The 26,456-nt window shown below is 45.3% G+C and overlaps 1 protein-coding gene across 3 annotated transcripts in view; it reads right to left on the minus strand.

Moving 5' to 3' along the window:
- scfd1 (sec1 family domain containing 1) overlaps window positions 1-26,456 on the minus strand; it is a 355,173-nt gene that overhangs the window by 158,177 nt on the left and 170,540 nt on the right. For all 3 annotated transcript variants that reach the window (XM_038781482.1, XM_038781472.1, XM_038781490.1), the window contains 2 exons: window positions 21,506-21,602; window positions 20,685-20,755 (listed from right to left, as the gene is read on the minus strand). In XM_038781482.1, the coding sequence (XP_038637410.1) occupies window positions 20,685-20,755; window positions 21,506-21,602 (168 nt within the window). The remainder of the gene's footprint in view (window positions 1-20,684; window positions 20,756-21,505; window positions 21,603-26,456) is intronic.

Below are 26,456 nucleotides of genomic sequence, written 5' to 3' on the forward strand. Positions count from 1 at the left end.
ATCGGTCGAATGGGGGATCCAGCACCGTGTTGAAGTCCCGTCCCCCCCCCTCCATGATCAGGCCCCCCACCTCCAGGTCCGGAATGCGGCCCAACATGCGCCGCATAAACCCCGCATCGGCCCAGTTTGGGGCGTAAACATTCACCAACACCACCCGCTCCAGCTTACCACTCACCTTCACATACCTCCCGCCACTGTCAGCCACCACATTTAACACCTCAAACGACACCCTCTTTCTCACCAGGATCGCCACCCCCCGATTCTTCTCATCCAGCCCTGAATGAAATACTTGGCCCACCCACCCCTTCCTCAGTCGAACCTGGTCCGCCACCTTCAGGTGTGTCTCTTGGAGCATCGCCACATCTGCCTTCAGCCCCTTCAAGTGCGCAAACACTCGGGCCCGCTTGACCGGCCCGTTCAGCCCCCTCACATTCCAGGTCATCAGCCGGATCAGAGGGCTCCCTGCCCCCCTCCCCTGCCGACTAGCCATAACCCATCCCTTGCCCGCCACTGGCCAGCGTCCCCCGCTTGGCCTGTTCCCCATGGCAGCACTACCCCCTCCCCACCAAGCACCCCCTGCATAGTCCAGCTCCTTCCTGGCCATTTCAGCAGCAACCCGGTCCCCTCCCCCCCCCCACAAGGCTAGGACCCCTCCTAGCCACGCCCCTCCCATGAGCCAGCAAACATCTGCTGACCCCGGCGACTCCCGCCACACCACCGACCCCTCCCCACGTGGGACTACTCCTCCTTCTTCGTGCCCATCAACTGCCCCCCCCCCCTTACGCGAGAAAATAACAACCAGCAAAGGCCCGCGCTTCTCAGCCCCGACCCAGCCCCCCCATCATCCCGCAGCGAGGGAGACCAGAGAAAAGCCCGCGCTTTCGCCCTGCCCAACCCTGCCTCCTCTAGGGCAACTCCCATTGCCAGTCCCCACCACCAGCTCCCCGCACTCCCAGTTTACGTCCCTGCCCGAACCCGTCCACCAGACCCATACAAAATTACATAAAGACATCGCCCCACCCACCCTGAAGCCAATACACATCCTGCATTAAACAGAGAACACCCCCCCCCCCCCTTCAGAGAAAAAATTAAACACAGTTACATTTTCATACAACACCCCCCATCCTTGACCCTCAGTTTGAGTCCAGTTTCTCGGCCTGCACAAAGGCCCACGCCTCCTCCGGGGACTCAAAATAATGGTGACGGTCCTTGTAGGTGACCCACAGACGCGCCGGCTGTGGAGCACCCCCTGGGAGGTCCCAGGTTCGATTCCCGGCTGGGTCACTGTCTGTGTGGAGTCTGCATGTCCTCCCCGTGTGCGCGTGGGTTTCCTCCGGGTGCTCCGGTTTCCTCCCACAGTCCAAAGATGTGCAGGATAGGTGGATTGGCCATGCTAAATTGCCCATAGTGTCCTAAAAAGTAAGGTTAAGGGGGGGTTGTATGGTATAGGGTGGATATGTGGGTTTGAGTAGGGTGATCATTGCTCGGCACAACATCGGGGGCCGAAGGGCCTGTTCTGTGCTGTACTGTTCTATGTTCTATGTTCGTCCGGTTGAACCCGGCCCTCCGCTTAGCCACCTCCGCACTCCAGTCCTAGAAGATCCGCACCTCCGTGTTCTCCCACTTGCTGCTCCGCTCCCTCTTGGCCCACCGGAGCACACACTCCCGGTCAACGAACCGGTGAAACCGCACCAACACCGCCCGCGGCGGCTCATTCGGCTTGGGCCTCCTAGCCAGTATTCTGTGGGCCCCCTCCAACTCCAGGGGCCCCTGGAAGGACCCAGCTCCCATCAATGAGTTCAACATAACGACCACATAGGCAGACAGGTCCGACATCTCCAGCCCCTCCGTGAGGCCCAGGATCCGTAAATTATTCCGCCTCGACCGGTTGTCCAGCTCCTCGAACCGCACCTGCCACTTTTTATGGAGCGCCTCGTGCATCTCCACCTTCCCCGCGACGGCCGCGGCCTCATCCTCCCTTTCGGAGGCCTGCTGCTGCAGCTCCCGGATTGCAGCCCCCTGGGCTGTCTGAGTCTCCAGCAGCTTACTGGTGGTAGCCTTCAGCGACTCCAGCAACTCCACCTTAAGCTCCTGGAAGCATCGCAGAAGAGTCGCCTGCTGCTCCTGCGCCCACTGCCTCAACTCCTCGAGGCCTCCGCCGGCCGCCATTTTGTTTCCCTTCCCCCGCTTTTCTAGGGGCACTGCCACCGCTTTTCTGCTCACCCCACTCCTGGTCCTGACCATAGAACCCTGGGGATCTACTGCAGACCCCTTCCCACCAAGGGAATCGTCGAAAAAGCTCCGTTGGGGGCCCTGAAAGGAGCCCAAAAGTCCGTTTTTAGCGGGAGCTGCCGAACGAGCAGCTTAGCTCCGCATAGCCGCAACCGGAAGTCAGAATCCCGGAAGATGACCACCAATGCATCCACTATTTCCAGAGCCACCTCCTTAAGCACTCTGGGATGCAGGTTCTCAGGCTCTGGGGATTTATCGGTCTTCAATCCCATCAGTTTTCCCAGCACCATTCCTCTACTAATATTGACCACCCTCAGTTCTTCCCTTTCACTAAACCTTTCATTTTCCAACATTTCTGGGATCTGATTTGTGTTCTCATTTGTGAAGACAGAACCAAAGTACGTATTCAATTGCTCAGCCATTTTTTTGTCCCATATTATGCGTTCCCCGGTTTCTGTCTGTAGGGGGCCTACATTTCTCTTTACCAATCTCTTTCTCTTCACATATCTGTAGAAACTCAGTGTCAGTCTTTATATTCCCCGCAAGCTACCTTCCGTACTGTACTTTCCCCTTCTTAATCAATCCCTTCGTCCTTCTTTGCTGAATTCCAAATTGCTCCCAATCCTCAGACCTATTATTTTTCATGGCTAATCTGTGTGCTTCTTCCTTGTATCGGATCCTATTTCTAATTTCCTTTCTAAGCCATGGATTGGCCCTCTTACCCATTTTGCTTTTGTGTCAGACAGCAATGAACAGTTGCTGTAGTTCCACCATGTGTTCCTTGAATGTTGTTGGGAAGGTAAGTTTATCTCTTTAAAAACTTACCTTGAAGAGTGACATCACAGCAAAGCAGTGACTTGATTGGCTGGCAAGGAAAGTGCTCCAGTTAGTGGTTGCTGAGAGAAATTTAACTCTTTGTGTGTTGGTGAGTATTGTGATTGGTAAGTAAAATCGTTATTCCTTTCACTTATTAATTATTTCATACTATATTTGTAATCAGTTTAGGTAAAGGGTAAAAATGGCAGAAGATCCCAGACCCGTGTTAGAACATAGAACATAGAACAGTACAGCACAGAACAGGCCCTTCGGCCCTCGATGTTGTGCCGAGCAACTATCATCCTACTCAAACCCACGTATCCACCCTATACCCGTAATCCAACAACCCCCCCCTTAACCTTACTTATTAGGACACTACGGGCAATTTAGCATGGCCAATCCACCTAACCCACACATCTTTGGACTGTGGGAGGAAACCGGAGCACCCGGAGGAAACCCACGCACACACGGGGAGGACGTGCAGACTCCACACAGACAGTGACCCAGCCGGGAATCGAACCTGGGACCCTGGAGCTGTGAAGCATTTATGCTAACCACCATGCTACCGTGCTGCCCGTTATGCTCCACGTTATGCTCCACGTGCGCAATGTGGGAGTTCAGGGACGCGGCCGATGCCCCGACTCCTTCATGTGCGGGAGGTGTGTCCAGCTGCAGCTCCTGTTAGACCGCATGACGGCTCTGGAGCTGCGGATGGACTCACTTTGGAGCATCCGCGATGCTGAGGAGGTCGTGGATAGCACGTTCAGTGAATTGGTCACACCGCAGATTAGAATTGGTGATGGAGACAGGGAATGGGAAAAGGCAGAGAAAGAGCAGGAAGGCAGTGCAGGTGTCCCCTGCGGTCACCTCCCTCCAAAACAGGTATACCGTTTTGGATACTGTTGGGGAAGATGACTCACCGGGGGAAGGCAGTAGTAGCCAGGCTCATGGCACCGTGGCTGGCTCTGCTGCACAGAAGGGTGGGAAAAAGACTGGCAGGGCTATAGTCATAGGGGATTCAATTGTAAAGGGAGTAGACAGGCGTTTCTGTGGTCGAAAACGAGACTCCCGAATGGTATGTTGCCTCCCGGGTGCTCGGGTCAGGGATGTCTCCGATCGGCTGCAGGACATACTAAAGCGGGAGGGTGAACAGCCAGTTGTCGTGGTGCATATGGGCACCAACGATATAGATAAAAAAAGGGATGAGGTCCTACAATCAGAATTTAGGGAGTTAGGAGATAAGTTAAAAAGTAGGACCTCACAGGTAGTAATCTCAGGATTGCTACCAGTGCCACGGGACAGTCAGAGTAGAAATTCAAGAATAGTCAGAGTGAATACGTGGCTTGAGAGATGGTGCAGGAGGGAGGGGTTCAGATTTTTGGGACATTGGAACCGGGTCTGGGGGCGTTGGGACCATTACAAACCGGATGGTCTACACCTGGGATGTCCTAGGGGGTGCTTTTGCTAACACTGTTGGGGAGGTTTTAAACTAATGTGGCAGGGGGATGGGAACCAGAATAGGAAGTTAGAGGTCAATAAAGAAGCAGCAACTAAAGCCAGTAAGGTACGAGACAATAAACTCAATGTGACTAAGGGGAAGAGTAGACAGGGAAGAGATGATGAACGCAAAGGGACAGGTGGTCTGAGGTGCATTTGTTTTAATGCGAGAAGTGTAGCAGGTAAGGCAGATGAACTTAGGGCTTGGATCAGTACCTGGGAATATGATGTTATTGGTATTACTGAGACTTGGTTGAGGGAAGGGCAGGACTGGCAACTGAATATCCATGGGTATAGATGCTTCAGGAGGGATAGATAGGGAGGTAGAAGGGGTGGAGGAGTTGCATTACTCGTCAGAGATGATATCACAGCTGTGATTAAGGAGGGCACGATGGAGGATTCGAGCACTGAGGCAATATGGGTGGAGCTGAGAAATAGGAAGGGTGCAGTAACATTGTTGGGACTTTACTACAGACCTCCCAAAAGCGAGCATGAAGTAGAGGTACAAATATGCAGACAGATTATAGAAAAATGTAGGAGCAATAGGGTGGTTGTGATGGGAGATTTTAACTTCCCCAACATTGAATGGGATTCGAGGGTGTTGGAGGCTTAGATGGAGCAGAGTTTGTAAGGAGCATCCAGGAGAGTTTTTTTTAGAGCAGTATGTAAATAGTCCAACTCGGGAAGGGGCCATACTGGACCTGGTATTGGGGAATGATCCTGGCCAGGTGGTTGATGTTTCAGTCAGTGATTACTTTGGGAATAGCGATCACAATTCCGTAAGTTTTAGAATACTCATGGACAAGGACAAGAGTGGTCCGAAAGGAAGAGTACTAAATTGGGGAAAGGCAGAGTATAACAAAATTCGGCAGGAGCTAGGGAATGTGGATTGGGAGCAGCTGTTTAAGGGTAAATCCACATTTGAAATGTGGGAGTCGTTTAAGGAAAGGTTGATCAGAGTGCAGGACAGACATGTTCCTGTGAAAATGAAAGATAGAAATGGCAAGATTAGGGAACCATGGATGGCGGGTGAAATTGTGAGACTAGCTAAGATGAAAAATTAAGCATACATTGGATCGAGGCAACTCAAAACTGATGAAGCTATGGAGGAATATCGGGAAAGTAGGACGAATCTCAAACGTGCAATAAAGAGGGCTAAAAGGGGTCATGAAATATCTTTGGCTAACAGGGTTAAGGAAAATCCCAAAGCCTTTTAATCATATGTAAGGAGCAAGAGGGTAACTAGAGAAAGGATTGGCCCACTCAAAGACAAAAGAGGGAATTTATGCGTGGACTCAGAGGAAATGGGTGAGATTCTTAATGAGTATTTTGCATCGGTATTCACAAAGGGGAGGGACAAGACGGATGTTGAGGCTAGGGATGGATGTTTAAATACTCTAGGTCAAGTTGTCATACGGAAGGGGGAAGTTTTGGGTATTCCAAAAGACATTAAGGTGGACAGGTCCCCAGGACCGGAAGGGATCTATCCCAGGTTACTGAGGGAAGCGAGGGTTGAAATAGCTGGGGCCTTAACAGACATCTTTGCCGCATCCTTGAGCACGGGTGAGGTCCCGGAGGACTAGAGAATTGCTAATGTTGTCCCTTTGTTTAAGAAGGGTAGCAGGGATAATCCAAGGAATTATAGACCTGTGTGTTTGACGTCAGTGGTAGGCAAACTGTTGGAGAAGATACTGAGGGATAGGATCTATTCACATCTGGAAGAAAATAGACTTATCAGTGATAGGCAGCATGCTTTTGTGCAGGGAAGGTCATGTCTTACAAACCTAAATAGAATTCTTTTAGGAAGTGACAAAGTTAATTGATGAGGGAACGGCTGTAGATGTCATATACATGGACTTTAGTAAGGCGTTTGATAAGGTTTTCCATGGCAGGTTGATGGAAAAAGTGAAGTCGTATGGGGTTCAGGGTGTACTAGCTAGATGGATAAAGAACTGGCTGGGCAACAGGAGACAGAGAGTAGTGGTGGAAGGGAGTGTCTCAAAATGGAGAAGGGTGACTAGTGGTGTTCCACAGGGATCCGTGCTCGGAGCACTGCTGTTTGTGATCTACATAAATGACCTGGAGGAAGGTATAGGTGGTCTGATTAGCAAGTTTGCAGATGATACTAAGATTGGTGGAGTTGCAGATAGCGAGGAAGACTGTCAGAGAATACAACAAAATATAGATAGATTGGAGAGTTGGGCAGAGAAATGGCAGATGGAGTTCAATCCAGGCAAATGCGAGGTGATGCATTTTGGAAGATCAAATTCAAGAGCGGACTATATGGTCAATGGAAGGGTCTTGGGGAAAATTGATGCACAAAGAAACCTGGGAGTTCAGGTCCATTGTACCCTGAAGGTGGCAACGCAGGTTGATAGAGTGGTCAAGAAGGCATACAGCATGCTTGCCTTCATTTTTTTTTAATTTAGATTAGCCAATTATTTTTTCCAATTAAGGGGCAATTTAGCATGGCCAATCCACCTACTCTGCACATTTTTGGGCTGTGGGGGCGAAACCCACGCAAACACGGGGAGAATGTGCAAACTCCACACGGACAGTGACCCAGAGCCGGGATCGAACCTGGGACCTCAGCGCCGTGAGGCGGTTGTGCTAACCACTAGGCCACCGTGCGGCCCTCTGCTTGCCTTCATTGGACGGGGTATTGAGTACAAGAGTTGGCAGGTCATGTTACAGTTGTATAGGACTTTGGTTCGGCCACATTTGGAATACTGCGTGCAGTTCTGGAGGCCACATTACCAGAAGGATGTGGATGCTTTGGAGAGGGTGCAGAGGAGGTTCACCAGGATGTTGCCTGGTATGGAGGGTGCTAGCTATGAAGAAAGGTTGAGTAGATTAGGATTGTTTTCGTTGGAAAGACAGAGGTTGAGGGGGGACCGGATTGACGTCTACAAAATTATGAGAGGTATGGACAGGGTGGATAGCAACAAGCTTTTCCCAAGAGTGGGGGTGTCAGTTACAAGGGGTCACGATTTCAAGGTGAGAGGGGGAAGTTTAAGGGAGATGTGCGTGGAAAGTTTTTTACGCAGAGGGTGGTGGATGCCTGGAACGCTTTACCAGCGGAGGTGGTAGAGGCGGGCACGATAGCATCATTTAAGAGGCATCTAGACAGGTATATGAACGGGCGGGAACAGAGGGAAGTAGACCTTGGAAAATAGGAGACAAGTTTAGATAAAGGATCTGGATCGGCGCAGGCTGGGGGGGGCCGAAGGGCCTGTTCCTGTGCTGTAATTTTCTTTGTTCTTTGTTCGCCGTTGTCTATCCACTGTTATCCCTTTAAGTAACTCTCCCCAATCTATCAAGGCCAACTCATGCCTCATATCCTCATAGTTCCCTTTATTACGATTCAGCGCTCTAGTCTCCGAATCAACTACTTCACTCTCCACCTTGATCAAAACAATTCTATCATGTTATGGTCACTCCAAGGGGTCTTGTACAGCCAGACTGTCAATGATTCCCTTCTCATTACATAGTACCCAGTCTAAGATGGCCTGCTCTCTAGTTGATTCCTCCACATATTGAAGGATAGGATTTCTGATCATTTGGAAAGGTGCAGCTTAATCCAGGATAGTCAACATGGATTCGTGAAGGGTAAGTTTTGCCTCACAAATTTGATTGAATTCTTTGAGGAGGTAACTAAGTGTGTACATGAAGATAGAGCAGTTGATGTCGTATACATGGATTTTAGTAAGGTGTTTGATGAGGTTCTCCGTGGTCGGCTTATGGGGAAATTAAGGAGTTGTGGGATAGAGGGAAATTTGGCCAATTGGATCAGTAACTGGCTATCACATAGAAGACAGAGTGGTGGTGAATAGAAAATTTTCAGACTGGAGACTAGTTACCAGCAGGTGCACCACAGGGATCAGTGCTGGGTCCTCTGCTATTTGTGATTTTTATCAATGACTTGGAGGAGGGGGCTGAAGGGTGGGTCAATAAATTTGCTGATGACACCAAGATTGGTGGAGTAGTGGATGAGGTGGAGGGCTGTTGTAGGCTGCAAAGAGACATTGATAGGATGTAGAGCTGGGCCGAAAAATGGCAGATGGAGTTTAACCCTGATAAGTGCGAGGTGATTCATTTTGGTGGAAAAAATTTGAATGCGGATTACAGGGTCAACGGCAGAGTTCTGAGGAATGTGGAGGAAGATAGAGATCTTGGGGTTCATGTCCACAGATCTCTGAAGTTGCCACTCAAGTGGATAGAACCGTGAAGAATAGTGTATTCGCGTTTATTAACAGGGGGCTTGAGTTTAAGAGCCATGGGGTTATGCTGCAACTGTACATGACCCTGGTGAGACCACATTTGGAGTATTGTGTGCAGTTCTGGTCACCTCACTGTGGGAAAGATGTGGAAGCATTGGGAAAGGTGCAAAGGAGATTTAGCAGGATGCTGCCTGGTTTGCAGGATAGGTCTGATGAGGAAAGGTTGAGGCTTTTCTCTTTGGAGCCGAGGAGGATGAGAGGCAACTTAATAGAGGCTTATAAGATGATGAGGGGGATAGATAGAGTGGACGTTCAGAGACTATCTCCTCGGGTGGATGTAGCTGTTACAAGGGGCCATAACTAAGGTTCAGGGTGGGAGATATGAGAGGGATGTCCGAAGTAGGTTCTTTACTCAGAGTGGTTAGGGTGTGGAATGGACTGCCTGCTGTGATAGTGGAGTTGGACACTTTAGGAACTTTCAAGCGGTTATTGGATAGGCACATGGAGCACACCAGAATGACAGGGAGTGGGATAGCTTGATCTTGGTTTCGGACAACGCTCGGCACAACATCGAGGGCCGAATGGCCTGTTCTGTGCTGTACTGTTCTATGGTCAAGAACACCATCCCGTATACACTCCAGGAATTCCTCCTCTATGGCATGTGGCTAATTTGATTTGCCCAGCTATGTGAAGATTAAAATCACCCATGATCAGCGACATTCCCTTGTCACATGCATCTCTAATTTCTTGTGTAATGCCATTCCCAACCTCACCACTGCAGTTTGGGGGTCTATATATGAAACCCACTCATGTCTTTTGTCCCTTGGTATTTCTCAACTCTATCCATACAGATTCCACATTGTCAGAGCTAATATCCTTTCTCACTATTGTGTTAATTTCCTCTTTAACCAGCCGTGCCATGCCACCACCTTTTCTTTTATGCCTGTCTTTCCTAAATACTGAAAACCCTGGGACATTTAGTTCCCATCCCTGTTCACCCTGCAGCCATGTCTCCGTTATCCCAATTATACCATACCCATTTATATCTATCTGCGCGATTGTGCATTAAGGCACAGAGCCTTTAAGATTGTCTTTTTCACAATGTTTGTCTTGCTCCCAATATTTTTCTCTACTGACCTGTTTGAATTTTGTTCTTGGTTTCTCCACCGATCACTTTTTAAATTCACTTTTCTACCTTTTGACTTGCTCCCTCTTTCTCTGACTCCTTGCATAGGACTCCAGGCAGCACAGTAGCACAAGTGATTAGCACTGTGGCTTCACAACGCCAGGTTCGATTCCCTGCTGGGTCACCGTCTGTGCAGAGTCTGCACGTTCTCCCCGTGTTGCGCGAGTTTCCCCGGGTGCTCTGGTTTTCTCCCACAGTCCAAAGACGTGAGGTTAGGTGGATTGGCCATGCTAAATTGCCCTTAGTGACCAAAAAAGGTTAGGAGGGGTTATTGGATTACGGGGACAGGGTGGAAGTGAGGGTTTAAGTGGGTCGGTGCAGACTCGATGGGCCGAATGGCCTCTTTCTGCACTGTATGTTCTATGTTCCCACCCCCCTGGCATATTAGTTTAAACCCTCCCCAACCACTCTAGCAAATAGCTCCCGAGGACATCAGTTTCAGTCCTCCCAGGTATAATCTGTCCAGTTTGTACAGGTCCCACCTCCCCGTGAAATGGTCCCAATGCCCCAGGAATCTGAAACCTTCCCCCTGAAACCATCTCTTCAGCCACGTATTCATCCGATATATCCTGTCATTTCTACTCTGACTAGCACATGGCACCGGTAGTAATGTTGAGTCACTACCTTTGAGGTCTGATTTCTTAACTTCCTTCCTAGCTCCCTGTATTCTGCTTTTAGGACCTCATCCCTTTTTTTACCTATGTCGTTTGTACCGATGTGCACCACGACCATCAGCTGCTCCCCCTCCAGAATGTCCTGTATCTGCTCCGAGACATCCTTGACCCTAGCACCACGGAGGCAACATACCATCCTGGAGTCTTAACAAACTTAAATTGTACTATATTGTTGTCGCCTTCACCAACACATCAACGATCTGTCTGGCTTAATTCCCGAGAATTAGGTCCAGCACTGCTCATGTTGGAGCCTCTACATATTAATCTCTGGTATACATTTTAAGAACCTCACTCTATCTAAGCCCTTAAGAGGATGACAATCCCAATTAATGCTGGGAAAGCTGAAATTACCTCATATGGTTACCTTTTTATTGTCATGTGAGAATACCTTGAAGAAATGGATGTCAGAGAGTGGGTGGAGTTGGGCTGTGTCTGCTTTTACTTTTGCTTTGTGCTGTCTGCTACAGGGTGTGTTTTAGTTTTGTTTCGAAAGCTGGATAGCTGCAGGAAAAGCAAGCAGCTGTATAAGGATCTCTCTGCTAACTGAAGACTGTCTCCAGATCATTTGGATGATTTTAAAGTGAAAACTGCTCTCAGTAGAGAATTTGAAACTGATCTCTGTGGTAAAAGGGTCTTTTGTCTTATGGATGTTGCAAGGGAAGCGTAAGGGTTACTTATAGACTATTGTATCTGTTGGGATTGTTGGTGTTGATAGTTGTTAAGATGTTTACTGTGGGTTTATAAAGTGTTAACTGGTTTTATAAATAAACATTGTTTTAATTTAAAAGTACTTTGGCTCTCTGAAGCACCACGCCTGCAAAGTGTGTTCCCCATAACCACAATCTATTCACAGTTGTGGGTCAGGCAAACTCCATGATACACTTTGGGGCTCTCTAAACCCTGGCCATAACATTATTATTTTTACACATCTCTGCAAATTGCACACATATTTTCTCAATTTCCTGGACTATCTGGAGGTCTATAATAAACACCTAGCAATGTGACTGTCCTATTTTTATTCCTTAGCTCTACCCACAAAACATAATTTGATGCCCCCTTCAAAATCTCAGCTGTTCTTACTTCAGTAATTGACTCCTTAACTAATAATGCAATAACGCCTCCACTTTTACCCCCTTTGTTCTTGCCTGAAGATTCTTCATCCCAAGATGTTGAGCGACCAATCCCGCCCCTCCCTCAACCATGTCTCCGTGATGGCGACTAGATCAGAATTTCACGTGTCAATCCTTAACCCATCCGTTTAAATGTAATACTCCTGGCATTAACGCAGAGGTCATCCAGTCTGGTCTTACTCCCTTGAAACGGATCACAGCAGTATTCTCTCTGACTTGATTGTTTTTCTGTGTTGTGCTGTGTCTCCAATCTGCTAACAGTCTGCTCCCCTCCCACTGCCTAATTAGTTTTAGGTATTTTTCGTCTACTGGCTAACTCCCCGAATTCTTGATGGAAGACCTCACCCCTTTCTACCCATGTCATCGGTACCATCATATACCATGACCTTTACCTTATCACCCTCCCCCTTGAGGATGCACTGCAGCCATTCATCGACATCCCGGACCCTGGAACCAGGGAGGCAACACACCATCCTGGAGTCACACTGACAGTCACGGTAGCGCCTATCGGACCCCTGACTATAGAATACCCGATTATCATTGCTCTTCCTCTCTTTCCCCCTTCCTGTGCAACAGGTTTCTTGTGGTGCCAGAAACATGGATCTGTCTGCACTCGGTGATAGAACCAGCCTCATCAGCATCTAAAATGGAATACCAATTTGCGAGCGTGACCACAGGAGGCTCCTAAACTACCTGCCTGTATCTCTTGGACTACATGGTGGTCACCCATTCCTTTCCTTTGTCAAGTCCCTTCAGTTGTGGTGTAACCACCTCTATAAACGTGCTATCCACGATGCTCTCAGACTTGTGAAGGCTCACAGTGTCTCCAGCCGCCGTTCCAGCTCTGAAACCCAAGCCACCAGGAGCTGCAACTGGACACTCCTGCACATATACTGGTCCCATGGACTGGAAATATACCCGGATTCCCACATGGAGCAAGAGGAGCAAACTGTGGCTTTGATTTCCCCTGCCATGACTAAACACTTAACATTTTAAACTTTAGAAGACTATTATATTTTTTAAAAATAAATCACTGAGCCAAACCCTTGCTAAAACAATGACTTACAATTCAATCTAGTATGCAAAATACCAACTAGGACTTACTCACCAGTCAACTGCACTCTTTTTAAACTCCCGGCTCCCCTCATGCTCTTTGAGGATAGGTAGGAAATAAAAGGAGCACCTCGCTCCCACCTCACTGAACTCCCTCAGGTCACAAAACTCCCACTTTAGCACTCTAATGCAGTCCATAGTCAGCACTTCAGGGCAAATGGTTGCATAATAAATGTCGCTCTTGCCTATGGCATTTACATTCCATGAATGAATTATAAAAAGCTCCATGAATAAAGGCCAGAATAATAATTTTTAAAGAGAAAGGTAGTCTTAAACATGACAAAAAAAATTCCAGACTCGCCACTCCAACTCCTTCATCCGCTTTGGAAGGTAAAATTCTAAATAAAATCAGTGATCATTCTGTAAGCAGTTTTCAGGAGGATTAGTTCAATCATGAAAAGATTGATATTGCTGCTGATGCCAATACACCCAAGATCTTACGCTTAAATGATGCTCTACTAGTAGCCTGCAAAAGAGATGGTATTACTCATCGAAAAGGTTTAGTCCACAGTCAACTCTAGTACTTGGAATTTGAAAAAAATTATGCTAAGAGATTTAAATGCTGCATTGCTCTGAATTACCATGTCACCCTAGAAATAAAATAAACTAATAGTATGAAGATAGCGGTAACCCTAAATGCACTGTAATGAAAGATGGAGGCAACAGAGGAAATACTTTTTTTTTTAAAGAAGCTCAATTAGCCGTCATTATATTTTATTTGAAAAATACAGAATCTTAAAAATTCAATTTTATCATTGACACCACATCAAAGACATATCTGCTAAATTTCAATCATTTCAAAGTTAATTGTCAGTAACTTTTTAAACACAGAACTAGAAATTTTAAGAAAATTGATAAAACTATCTCCAGTTTAGAATAGAGCTAATAGGGGGAGCCAGTAGCGTAGCGGTATTATTGTCGGACTTGTAACCCAGAGACCCAGAGTCACGCTCTGGGAACCCGGGTTTGAATCCCGCCATGGCAGATGGTAACATTTGAATTCAATAAAAACCTGGAATTAAAAGTCTAATGATGACCATGTCGATTGTTGTAAAAACCCACCTGGTTCACTAATTTCGGGAAGGAAATCTGTCGTCCTTACCTGGTCTGGCCTACATGTGACTCCGGATCCACAGCTCTGTGGTTGACTCTTCAGTGCCCTCTGGGATGGGCAATAAATGCTGGCCTAGCCAGTGACGCCCATATCCCATCAACAATTAAACAAAAATCAACCAATTTTTAAAATAATAGAATGATTATTTTGCAGTTGCTGCATTCAACTTAGACCATCTTGAACTTCAGATGGCTCAAAATATCTTCATTTAGTGGTAATTTTATATTATAAACATATGGGCCCGAATCATCTGAGCAGCAGCAATGATGAGCTGATTACTGCTGCGCTGGAAGATTTCCCCTACTCACTGCAGGCACAAGTGGATGGGTACACAGGGTGGGTGAGCGGGTCGGTGTTTGTGAGACAGTCGGTCAGATCAGGGGTGAGTTCAGTTGGGGGTATAGTTGGAACCTTACATGGTTGTGAGGAGAGTCAGTTTGGCTCGAGGGGTAGTGTTTTGGTTTGGGGGCAGATGGGTAGGTCGGATGATAGCCATGTTGGGAGGTAGTTGGATCGAGAGGATAAAAGGGTTGGGGTGGAAAGATGCCTGATGTTAGGCTAGGTTTTAATCTGTCTAACATTCCTTGGGTAACTACTCAGCTCAGTGCCGCAGATCATTCCCAAGTGTCTGATGCTAACTCCAGAGTCAGAGACATTTATGAAGGGTCCTTGAGAGGAGGGAATTGCGCATCAGATGTTGCCCTCCCAAGTAGGTCCACAGGGTCCTGACACACATCTTTAGTCACATGTCAGGTCTCCAATGATCTCAAGACAGGAGGATTTGGTCCATTACTTACTAGAAATGAAGGGCAAAAGCATCAGTACACACACCTGATAAATAAAGCAATTGTCCACCAGGCTGTTGGATTGTGGGTTTAGGGAGCTGCTCATTATATGCTCATAGTTCCATATCTGTGCCAAATTTGTAAATTAACTGGAGATGAATTGGCGAGCATTGGGTGCCATGAGTCTCTGTGAAAAGCTATGTGCGGCAAAGTGTCTCTTGAGCTCAAGAAACTTTGACAAGTAGTCAAGTTCAAACTGTCCAGAATACGAGTCGATTAAGACTAAGTGATGCTCACCATTCCATTCGAAGATGTCAGCTACTGTGAATGACCACGGGAGATCTGGGACTTCATGTAGATGTAGTGGTTCTTTTGTTTGATGTGGCTGGAGTACATTTCATGGTGCATGCCTGGAGACTTCCCATTCCATGTCAGCATAATGGAGGGCCAATATAGTGACTCCTTGGCCCTGGTTGCTTCCAACCCAGGGTGCCCCTGGTGAAACTGTGGGAATAGTACTTCTGAAGAGAAGTAGGGATGATGAATTGTTGGCCATACAGTACCAGCCCATCCTGTATGGTTCGATCATTTTTGATGGTGAAGAATGTGCGGAGCTTGCGAGGAAGCTCTCTTGCAGACTCCAGCCAGCCCCTGATGATGATGATGTCTGCATGTGATGTCCACCTTTAAGGCATCTTTGAGTTCTTGGATTCTACATGAGGGCATTTACCTCTATTGTCATGATGCCTTTTGTCTTCCTCACAATCTGCCTCGTCTAGAGGAAGGTTCTGAAAGGGCATCAACCAAGTCCAGTTCTTGATCACATTTGTAGACAACGCTAAGATTGTAGTGTTGTAGTTTTAGCATCATGCGCTACAGCTCTGCAAATGCAGTGTGAAGAGACTTTTTAGATAGTTATGAGTGGCTGATGATCAGTTTCAACAGTTGCAGGATGACCATATATGAAGTCATAAAATATCTGACAGGCGAAGACTACAGCAAGGCATTTCTCTTTGATCTACGCATAATGATTCTCAGTGTCAATGAAGGCCCTTGATGCAAAGACTATTGGTCTGCCATTCTGGATACAGACTGCACTAAGTCTGTGCTGATATAACTACAGGTGCTCGGACATTCAGTATTGTAGCATCAATGTGGTGGAGATTGCCTGTTTGCTTCTGTTGAAGACCGTTGTGTGGTGCTCTTGCTCGCACCATTCGACATCCTGGTGGAGGAGCTGATGAAGAGGTTCAGTGACCTCACTGTGATAAAGGATACACTTAGAAAGATAATTTGTCTTACCAAGGAAGCGCTGTAAAGCTTTTTTGTTCACGGGGATGGCCATCTGTCATTTAATAATAATAATCTTTATTAGTGTCACAAGTAGGCTTACATTAACACTGCAATGAAGTTACTGTGAAAATCCCCTCGTCGCCACACTCCAGCACCTGTTTGGGCACACAGAGGGAGAATTCAGTATATCCAATTCACCTAACAACGCGTCTTTTGGGACTTGTGGAAGGAAACTGGAACACCCGGAGGATACCACCCAGACACAGGGAGAACTGTGCAGACTCCGCACAGGCAGTGACCCAAGTGGGAATCGAACCTGGGACCCTGGCACTGGGAAGCAACAGTGATAACCACTGTGCTACGGTGCCACCCATTTAGCCATTGTCTTGCTGGATCTGGCTTCACATCATTGGCTGCGAGTAAATGACCCATGTAAGGAACTTAGTTGATCCAGAATCTACATTTTGCTGGGTTGAGCTTTAGCTTTATGGCCTTGATTCTGCTGAGGGTGAGACGAAGACATGCACCATGTTCTTGCATAGTATGACCACAACTAAGGGTCACAGATGATGATTTTGCAGGATTGGCCTTCAAAGAACTGCTTCATGAACGTCTGTAAGACGTCGCTGCCAGTGGAGATCCCATAGGGCATACAAAGAAAACAATATCCGCCTACTGGAAACATGAATGTGTTAAGTTTCGAGGATTCTTCACCCAGCAAGATCTGCCAGAACCTGCATTTTGCATCCAGGATTCTGAAAACCTTAGCATTCGGCATGTCTCCTATCATCTGTTCCACTGTCTTCATAGAGTGACGAGGTCTGGGTAGCACCCTTGTTCAGTGCACTGGGTCAATACATATTTATCCTGACCGTGCCATCTTTTTTTCCTGCAGCCACCATTGCTGATAGCCATTTTATGGCCAGTCTATGGGAGTTCTGCCACCCAGTGTTGTCATCTGTTGCAGCTCAATTACTACTTTCTGTTTCATGACTATTGGTACTGTTCTGGAAGCATAAATTATTTGCGGTACAGAGTCATCGAGTCTCATGTGGTACATTACCCGTAATTACTAGTCATGTCGCAGTTTAAAAAGTCTCTTTTATTCTATCCTTTCTGGGACCTGATGTTGCAGATCATGCATTACTGGACCAAGTAGGATAAGCCCCAGTATAATGCTGTCCTGAAGACCTCGCAGTGGCTTTATGTTCTCGTAAACTATATGAAACTTGAAACTGCCGTGTGTGCAGTGGAGAGTAGCCACCCTTTCAGTGCGATTGTTTGTCTGCCATAGGCCACGAGGTCCACCTAGGTATTGGGGTCCAGTGCTGCCTATGAGCATAGTTCCCATTGCAGTCAGCCGGACAATATGTTACATTTTGCTCGTGTCAATCTTAACCTTCAGTTTTGCCTTCTGAAAAACATGTTCAGAATTGTGAAGATCACACCCTTTTCTGTGACGGTGTTAACAATCTTACAGTTGAATGTTGTTGGACGCTCAGCAGTTTGGTTGCTATGGCTGTGCTCCACGTTCACTTTGCTGATGCCTCTAACTTTGGAGGACTGACTGACTGCAAAGTGGCTGATGGCAATGGAAAGCTGCCATGGTTTCGGTTTGTAGAATTTTGCAAAATTATTCTACTCGCCACATTTATTGCAGTGCCTACCATACGTCAAATATGCTGTTCTGAGCATGATGGCCACTGCAGTTGGGGCAGGGTGTGTCGTGTACCGCAAAAACTTGTTTCCCACCGAGAATCCTTACTGCTCTTTTAAGACTTTGTTTAGCATGCAGATACTAACGGCTGTTTGTAGTGTTAAATCTTCTCTCAAAACAGCCGTTTGCGGACCCCAAAGTCAGTGAGGGCGCCAAATGCATATTACTTTGCTGAGATTGCCATATAGGATTGTATTGATTCATCTGTTGAGTTCAACACAAGCCTGTCGAGTATTATATTCTTCATCAGGAGTCAAATGTTTTCAAAGTCTTTTAGAATTATGTTGGGGTCCTTTTTCTCCTCCGCCATTTGAAAAACAAACGATTCAAACCTCTCAACAGCTTCAAGGCACACTAAGTTTAGTAAGTATCATGTTCAGAATGGTGAAGTATTTGACGTATGGTAGTAAGTGTACCTTTTTTGATTTGTCAGATAATCCAGCACTGCAGTAAATACACCACTCTTTTTCAGACTTTGCCAAATGTCCACAATGTTTCCATCGAACAAGAGTGGGTCGATGCGGCAAAGTCCTTCTGCCATTCTGCCAACTCTTGACACCATGGTAGAAATGTTGGGTTCCCAAAAACAGGTGACCAAGGACGTGTAACAAACTATACTTCATTCACTAGCTGAGCAGCTACTTCATGCTTGTACTCTGCTCACACTCCCCGGAGAACTCCTGCACTCCCATCACATGACCCTTTTAGTAGTCGCATCATCACGTGATGACCACTCGGTGTACAATAATTTTAAAATTAGAGAAAGTTACACACCAATGTAAAATTTTACAACATAGAGGGCATAATATTTAAGTATTTTTTTATATAAAGAAGCTACTACAGAACTTAAACTTTAATTTTAACAATTATTCCTCTGGGAACCAATGTTTCCCTTAACGTTGAATCATATAAGGAACACAACCACAACTGAAGCAGGACTTACTGTGCATATATATCCAGCCTCTGACATTATAACTAAATATGACACATCTTCATAACAATTATGAAACACTATAGTGAATCGGAGAATGTGAAAATGTAGTAGTTAATTGCAAGCTTTCTTATTTCTTAAAATTACCAAGTATTTGTGAACAGTAATGCTTGTGAGTCAAGAAATGGCCAAAGTTTGCACAAAACATATTTAGCATGTTTTTGCACAAACAGCCTCAAATGAACACAGGGAAATTAGCAAGATTCAAGCTTATTGTGTCATCGGGTGGGAGCTTGGAACGACAACTCCCAGAATGCCCTGAGAGTTTACATAGCCCAATATTTCTAGTTCTTCAGGCTGAGGATGGACCCAGTGCCTCTATGTAAAATGAAAGTTGGGGAGGTGGTGGCGTAGTGGTATTGTCACTGGTCTAGTAATCCAGAGGCTCTGGGTAATGCTCTGGGGACCTGGGTTGAATCCCGCCAGGGCAGCTGATGGAATGTGAATTCAATAAAAATCTGGAATTAAATATCTCATGTCATAAAAATCCATCTGGTTCACTAATATCCTTTAAGAAAGGAAATCTGTCATCCTTACCCTGATCTCGCCTACATGTGACTCCAGACCCATACAATGTAGTTGACTCTTAAATGCCCTCAGGGATGGGCAATAAATGCAGGCACAGCCAGCGACATCCACATCCCGTGAGTGAATAAAGAAAAAAACAGAGTAGAAACCCCAATCATATGACTGAGGATCAGAACGGTGATGTTCTCTGTTTTGCTTTACCTGAATGGCTTGGGTGCGTAGTGCTCAACAAAGAACGTCAAGCTTTGTTAAGTAACAGAACTAATTTATTAACACTAACAAATAAGATTTGTACATATTCCTAAAGTATAAGTTACTAAATTAAACAATGCTATCTCTAACTGCAGAACTTTCAAATACACAACTGATCTATCTCACGGCTAAACACCTTCCACCCAGAATCCCAGGAGTCACATGATATTTATATGACTGCTCTTGATCCCCATCTGGTGGCGAGAATTATTAACATGAAATTGTTCTCCCATACAATATAAATATTGTTACAGGAACATCATAATTCGAGAAGAGTCACAGAAAGGGGACAGGGAGAGGTCCCAGTTAAACTAGGGAAGGAGCCACAAAGAGGAAAAGACTACCGGTAGGAACCATCAGGAAGAGCAGCAAGGAAAACAGTTTCAAACAGTAAAAAGGCTGTGGTTGGCAGGTTTTCAGTAATGAGAGCTCAGAAGAATCCCAGGCGGTCTGAGAGGACAGCATAAGGTTGGCAATTGTGCGCTATTGGCCACAAGGGCAATGGCACAAAAAACCCTTTGGAACAGTTGAGTGCTGCGCAGTGCAGCCAAAGAGTTGAAATTATGCTTGTGAGTTGGTGAAGTGTAGACTCAGGAATCGAGTCTTGGGAGGTGAGACTGAAACCCTGGGAGGTAAGCTATTGTTGAAACAGTCCAAGTCGGAGTGACTTTTGGAGTGAAATCCAAGGCTAGGTCTTTGAAGGTGAAGACTGGAATCCCTCGGAAGAGACAGTTTCAACGAGATTGGTTGACTGACCGTATTTACTGACATCTGGGTGGATTGCTGAGAAATTCATGGGATCTGATTTCATCACGGTTGCTATCTATTGTACAGAGTAATGTGTTCGACCAGTTTGCCTATTAATTCTAGGACGATAACAAAACATTACACTATCTTCTGCTTTTGTAAAATTACAAGTTTTGTAAATCAGCACTTGCCCCAAATATTGGTACTGCTTATTGTAATTTTTTAACCATAGAAGAAAAGTCCAACAGAGCCAAAATAGCAAAGGTTAAGAGGAGACCTAATGGAGGTAGTCAATGGAGGGGTTTCTATTATTCAAACAGTAAGTCACCTTTTTTGCATTATGTCAGTGAATTATCTTTTCAATGACCGAATAATCAAATACAACTGACCTCTGAAGGTGGCTGTGGTGAACTGATGTAGGAAATGACAAAAAGCCTCATCTTATCTTCAGGGGTACCTCCTAAAAAAAAAAAAGGCAAAACATGTTTTAGCACAGAAGAATGATAGATACAAATACTTGGAAAAATAAAATTGCCTACGTATTTGCTTACAACTAACAATTCATAATTGCTAAGCATTGTTTTTATCTCCCTATGCTAATTAATCAATTTTGAAGGCAACAAAAAGAAAAAATAAACAACTTACTTCAGAATCCCAGACTAAACTCCGAGAATTATATTTAGGGATTGAAAGACACAAACGAGAGGCCAGTGTTGGCTGGATAATGCACTGCAATGCACCGTAAAACTAACATATGCTGCTGCTGAATGAAAGGATGTAGTTCATTCCTTCACTCTATTGACTTTATACTAACAGCTATGTTGCTACAGGAAGGAAAAGGTTAGAATCTAATAAATATATTCAACCCAGGAGTTCTATTGCACTTAATGCAGGCATCCTTGAAATAGGCTGCCTGTTTACCCCGTCAAAAGATATGCATGCAAAAGACCTGGAATGATTGGGGAAAAGGAAACCTGTAAGGTAATAAAATGTTGGGAGCGTAATGATAAAGGATGTATATATTTAGTCTCTTCAGAGTAAAACTTAAAATTTCTTGAATTCTGCACTTAAAACCGTTCTATAGAATTTACACTTAACTTTGGAACATTTGTATCATTTAACTACAACATCAATTAAATTAAAATGTTGCGCAAAATGCTGACAAGCATTTATATCTGATTTAAAGATAAATTTTTAATTTAACTGTTACCATCAGGATCAGAGATCATATCCAGCAGGGACTTGTCCAATGTGGACTTGCTCATCAATTTTTCTTCGTATTCAAAATAAACATCCAACTTTCGAGCCTATCAGGAAAATTAACATTATCATTAGAATTTCTGCAAGATATTTTCTCAGCTAAATGAAAATAATTTTGTACAAGATGAAGTTTTAAAAAATTAATTGTAACTTGGGTGGTGATGATGCCAGTTGGAGATCTTTACAGATCAAGCAGAACCAAATGAAGATGCTTTTCAAAAAATATAATGCAGAATATGGGTTGATTGAGTGCAGGAAAATGAAACATAACTATACAACATACAAAGTAAACTGCAGCTAGAATCCAACTTCTGTAATGCAGCATAAAGTCTTCCACCTAGACATTTCATTTCACGGACCCATAAATCTGCCAGTCTTTGTGCCGTGCTATTCTGTTGACTCTTGCTCAATTGGACTTGATTGTTGCTGTACAAACTTTTCATAGAAGACACTTACATGGCAAAGAAAGCAAGCTTCTATTCAATCAGATTAATCTGGATTCAATTGGTCTGTAGTTCCCAGGCTTTTCACTGCGGCCCTTTTACTAGGATGCCACCGGGACTTGATGGTTTGAGTTATAAGGAGAGTCTGGATAGACTGGGACTTTTTTCCTTGGACCATAGGAGGCTTAGGGGTGCTATCAGAGAGGTTTATAAAATAGATAAGGTAGATAGTCAACAACTTTTCCCAAAGGGGAGTCTAAAACTAGAGGGCATAGGTTTAAGGTGAGAGGGGAGAGATATAAAAGATTCAGAGGGGCAATTATCTCACAGAGGGTGGTGAGTGTCTGGAACAAGCTCCAGAGGCAGTAGTACAGGTGGTACAATTTTGACTTTTAAAAACAATTTAGACAGTTATATGGGAAAGCTGGGTAGAGGGATATTGGCCAAATGCAGGCAATTAGGACTAGCTTAGTGGTTAAAAACTGGGCGGCATGGACAGGTTGGGCTGAAGGGTCTGTTTTCATGCTGTAAACCTCTATGACACTGTTGATGGGCGTCTTGACAGCACTTCCTTTCCTTATAGGTGGGGATTTCTCGGTGGAGGATGGTTTAAGTCTTCCAGTATTGGTGGGGGCCTGAGCAGCCTCGGATTTAGCTGGAGAGATGTGAGGTCCATTGTTCTGCTTTGCTCGGGGCACCTTCCATTGCCTGGAAGTCTTGGGAGACTGAATTAGGTTTCAAATGTGTAGCTTTGTTTTATGGAAGGAGGCATGTACCATTCAGCCAGGTGCTCATGGCTTTATCTTGTTTTCCTCAGATATTCTGCTCTGTTTGGTATCCTTTTATCCTGTCATTGTCTGTCTGAAGGGAGACACCAACACAATTATTACAATCTGAATCAATTTAATGAATATTTGCTGGCCTTCTCTGTACGAATATGTGGAATGGTGATCACTCTGTACTATACTAGGTTTTGGGATTTTGTTCCATCTTGTGTTTATATGCAAAATATCTGATTAGAACTAATGCCATCACAATTCTTTCTGTATTTCTTTTCTTTCTTTTGTGGTTCAAGAATACTTAACGGGCTCCTGCAAAGGTACAGATAGATCTCATCTCTGAGGAAAAGACGTTATAATTGTCATTGGTGCCTCTGGCATAATTAGAGTTGGGGGCGGTATGTTTTGGTACTTGCCTGAGCATGGCCCGGAGATCCTATCCTATTTTATTGTGGGCTGTATGCTCGGGGGTCTCCTTTGTCCTGCTGTGAGGAGTAGAGTTGTATTCCTCCCAGAGATATCCTGTTGAGGAGTGTCTTGATGATTCTTCTTCTCCCTGTCTGTTGGGTTTCCTTGGTGGAGAGTGGTTTAGGCTTTCCTAGGTGGAGCCTGAAAGGTGCCTCTAATATAAGTGAAGGTATGCGCCACTTTACCATGTTTTCATGGCTTTTTCCTCTTCTCCCTCATTCTCTGGTTTATCTGCTTACCATATTTTCCAGTATACACAGAGGCACAAAGGTGAATGATTAAGCTGAACTAACTATGTTAGTGTTCTCCTGTCTTTTTCTATATTTATATTGTACCAGATTTATGGATTCTGTTGTGTTATGCGTAAAAATGGAAAAAACTCCAATAAAAATATATATTTAAAAACATAAATGGAGGCTAACATCAGAAAATGATAGACGCATAGGAAAATAATTGAGGTATGGGAATGATAGCTTGCTGCCAAAAGGCTAAGAATAGATCAGCTTACATAAGTTAACAGGTACTCTTCAGGGTACCTAGGGAGATCATTGTGTTTTGCCTGGCCTGTCCACCAAGTCTTTAAACTATATCAGATGCTGTTGCATTTTGTTTTGGGTTATGATACAACAGATTTTCTTACAGACAACATTTTTTTGGACTGACTTCTTACCAAAGACATCCCTGGATCCAAATGATTAAGAGGAGTTGAAGCACTAAAAAGCAATCCCAACAACTTGTATTACTGCCATTAATGTGATAAGCTATCCCAAGGTATTTCAGACAAGTGTTATGAAGCAAAATATGACATCAGGACACAAAGAAATATTAGAACAGTTGACCAAAAGCTTGGTCGAAAGAGTAGGTTTTAAGGACAACTTTAATAAAGAAAAGGGGGCATAGTTTAAGGAGCATCCAGGCTAGGAAACTGAAGAGACAGCCACTGATAGTGGAGCAATTAAAATTGGTGATGCACAGGGTCCAGATTATAGAGGCAAATCTTCTCTCTATTTTCATAGAATTTACGGTGCAGAAGGAGGCCATTCGGCCCATCGAGTCGTGCATTAGAGGCGTGCATAAGATCTTGAGGGGTTGTGGGGCTGGAAGAGACTACAGAGTTAGGGAGAGGTGAGGCAAGGGAGGGATTTGAAAATAATCATTTCAAAATCAAGGTCCAAAGATGTGGTTAGATGGATGGGCCATGCTAAATTGCCCAACAGGATGACCAGCAAACAGTCTGATAATTCAGTGGACAAGTCAAGAGAGGTTCCTCCCGAAAGCATCGTCCCTCCATTGCAACTCAAGGCAGGCGCCAGTCGCTCTCGCAATTTTATAAACAGACTATGAATAACAACAAAGTACTTCCTTAATGGATGGCATCAATCGTCACCAAATAACTACCCTTCCCTGTAAGGATCAAATAACAGTAATAAGGAGGGAAAATCCTAGCTTAATTTTCCCCCAGCCAGTCAAGGAAACAGAAGTCGATGGTAATGTTCCCACCTCTGTCCCAGTTGCAATCAACCAACTATGCACAAGTCAGCGATGTGGCCATGCACCCTCGCTAGTCTACAAGATTTAATAGCACAGCATACAGCCTTTGAGAAGTCACTGAGTTTAGATAGTTTTTTATTCCTTTCTCAATTATAGAAATCAGTTATTTTTTTCAATTTTCTCCTCTTCTCTTGAAGCTCGCCTCCCCAACCTACCAACAAAATTAACGCCTTCAGCGTCGGTGCGAGGCACATCGTTGTGTGCATAATCACATCAGGAGGCCGAGGGGTTCATGGATAGCATGTTTTTAGACATGGTCACCCCGCAGCTTAAGGTAGTACAGTTAGTGAGGGAATAGGTGACCAGGGTGGGGGCGGGGGGTTGCAGGCAGGTAGTTAGAAAGCTCCAGAGTTCATCTCACTCAAGAACCATTTTTCTGTGTTGGACAATAGTTTGAGTGACGGTTCCTCTAGGTCTTTCAGCCACAGCCAAGTTCATGGCACTATTGGTGGTTCAGCTACACAAGCGGGAAGGAGCAAGAATGGAAGAGCAATAGTGATGGGTCCAGACAGACGTTTCTGCAGCTGCAGACGTGACTCCAGGATGGTGCATTGCCTCCCTGGTGCCAGGGTCAAGGATGTTACTGAATGCAGGGCATTCTGAAGTGGGACAGTGAATAGTCAGAGGTTGTCGTTCACATTGGTACCAGCGACATAGCTAGAAAGAGGGATGAGATCCTGCAGCAAGAATTTAGAGAGCTAGTCAGCAGACTGAAAGGGTAATCTCTGGATTACCCCATTACCACGTGCTAGTGAGCGTAGGAATAAGTGGTTAGGGCATATCAGTGTGTGGCTGAAGAATCATAGAATCATCAAATTTACAGTGCAGAAGGAGGCCCTTGAGTCTGTACCGGCCTTTGGAAAGAGCACCCACTTAAGACCACACTTCCAACCTATCCCCGTAACCCAGTAACCCCACCTAACCTTTTTGGATACAAAGTGCAATGGCCAATCCACCTAACCTGTACATCTTTGGGCTGTGGGAGGAAACCGGAGCATCCGGAAGAAACCCACACAGACACGGGGAGAACGTGCAGACTCTGCATAGACAGTGATCCAAGCCGGGAATCAAACCTGGGATCCTGGAGCTGTGAAGCAACTGTGCTAACCACAATGCTGCCATTAAGAACAAATTAATCTACACTCCATTGTTCTACCCTAATCCATGTACCTATCCAATAGCCGCTTGAAGGTCCCTAACGTTTCCGACTCAACTACTTCCACAGGCAGTGCATTCCATGTCCCCACTACTCTCTTGGTAAAGAACCTACCTCTGACATGCCCCCTATATCTTCCACCATTTACCTTAAATCTATGTCCCCTTGTAATGGTTTGTTCCTCCCGGGGGAAAAAGTCTCTGACTGTCTACTCTATCCATTCCCCTGATCATCTTATAAACCTCTATCAAGTCGCCCCTCATCCTTCTCCGTTCTAATGAGAAAAGGCCTGGCACCCTCAACCTTTCCTCGTAAGACCTACTCTCCATTCCAGGCAACATCCTGGTAAATCTCCTTTGCACCTTTTCCAAAGCTTCCACATTCTTCCTAAAATGAGGTGACCAGAACTGCACACAGTGCTCCAAAATATGGCCTGACCAAGGTTTTGTACAGCTGCATCATTATCTCACGACTCTTAAATTCAATCCCTCTGCTAATGAACGC

Source organism: Scyliorhinus canicula, chromosome 2 (assembly GCF_902713615.1).
Source record: "Scyliorhinus canicula chromosome 2, sScyCan1.1, whole genome shotgun sequence".
Taxonomy (NCBI): domain Eukaryota; kingdom Metazoa; phylum Chordata; class Chondrichthyes; order Carcharhiniformes; family Scyliorhinidae; genus Scyliorhinus; species Scyliorhinus canicula.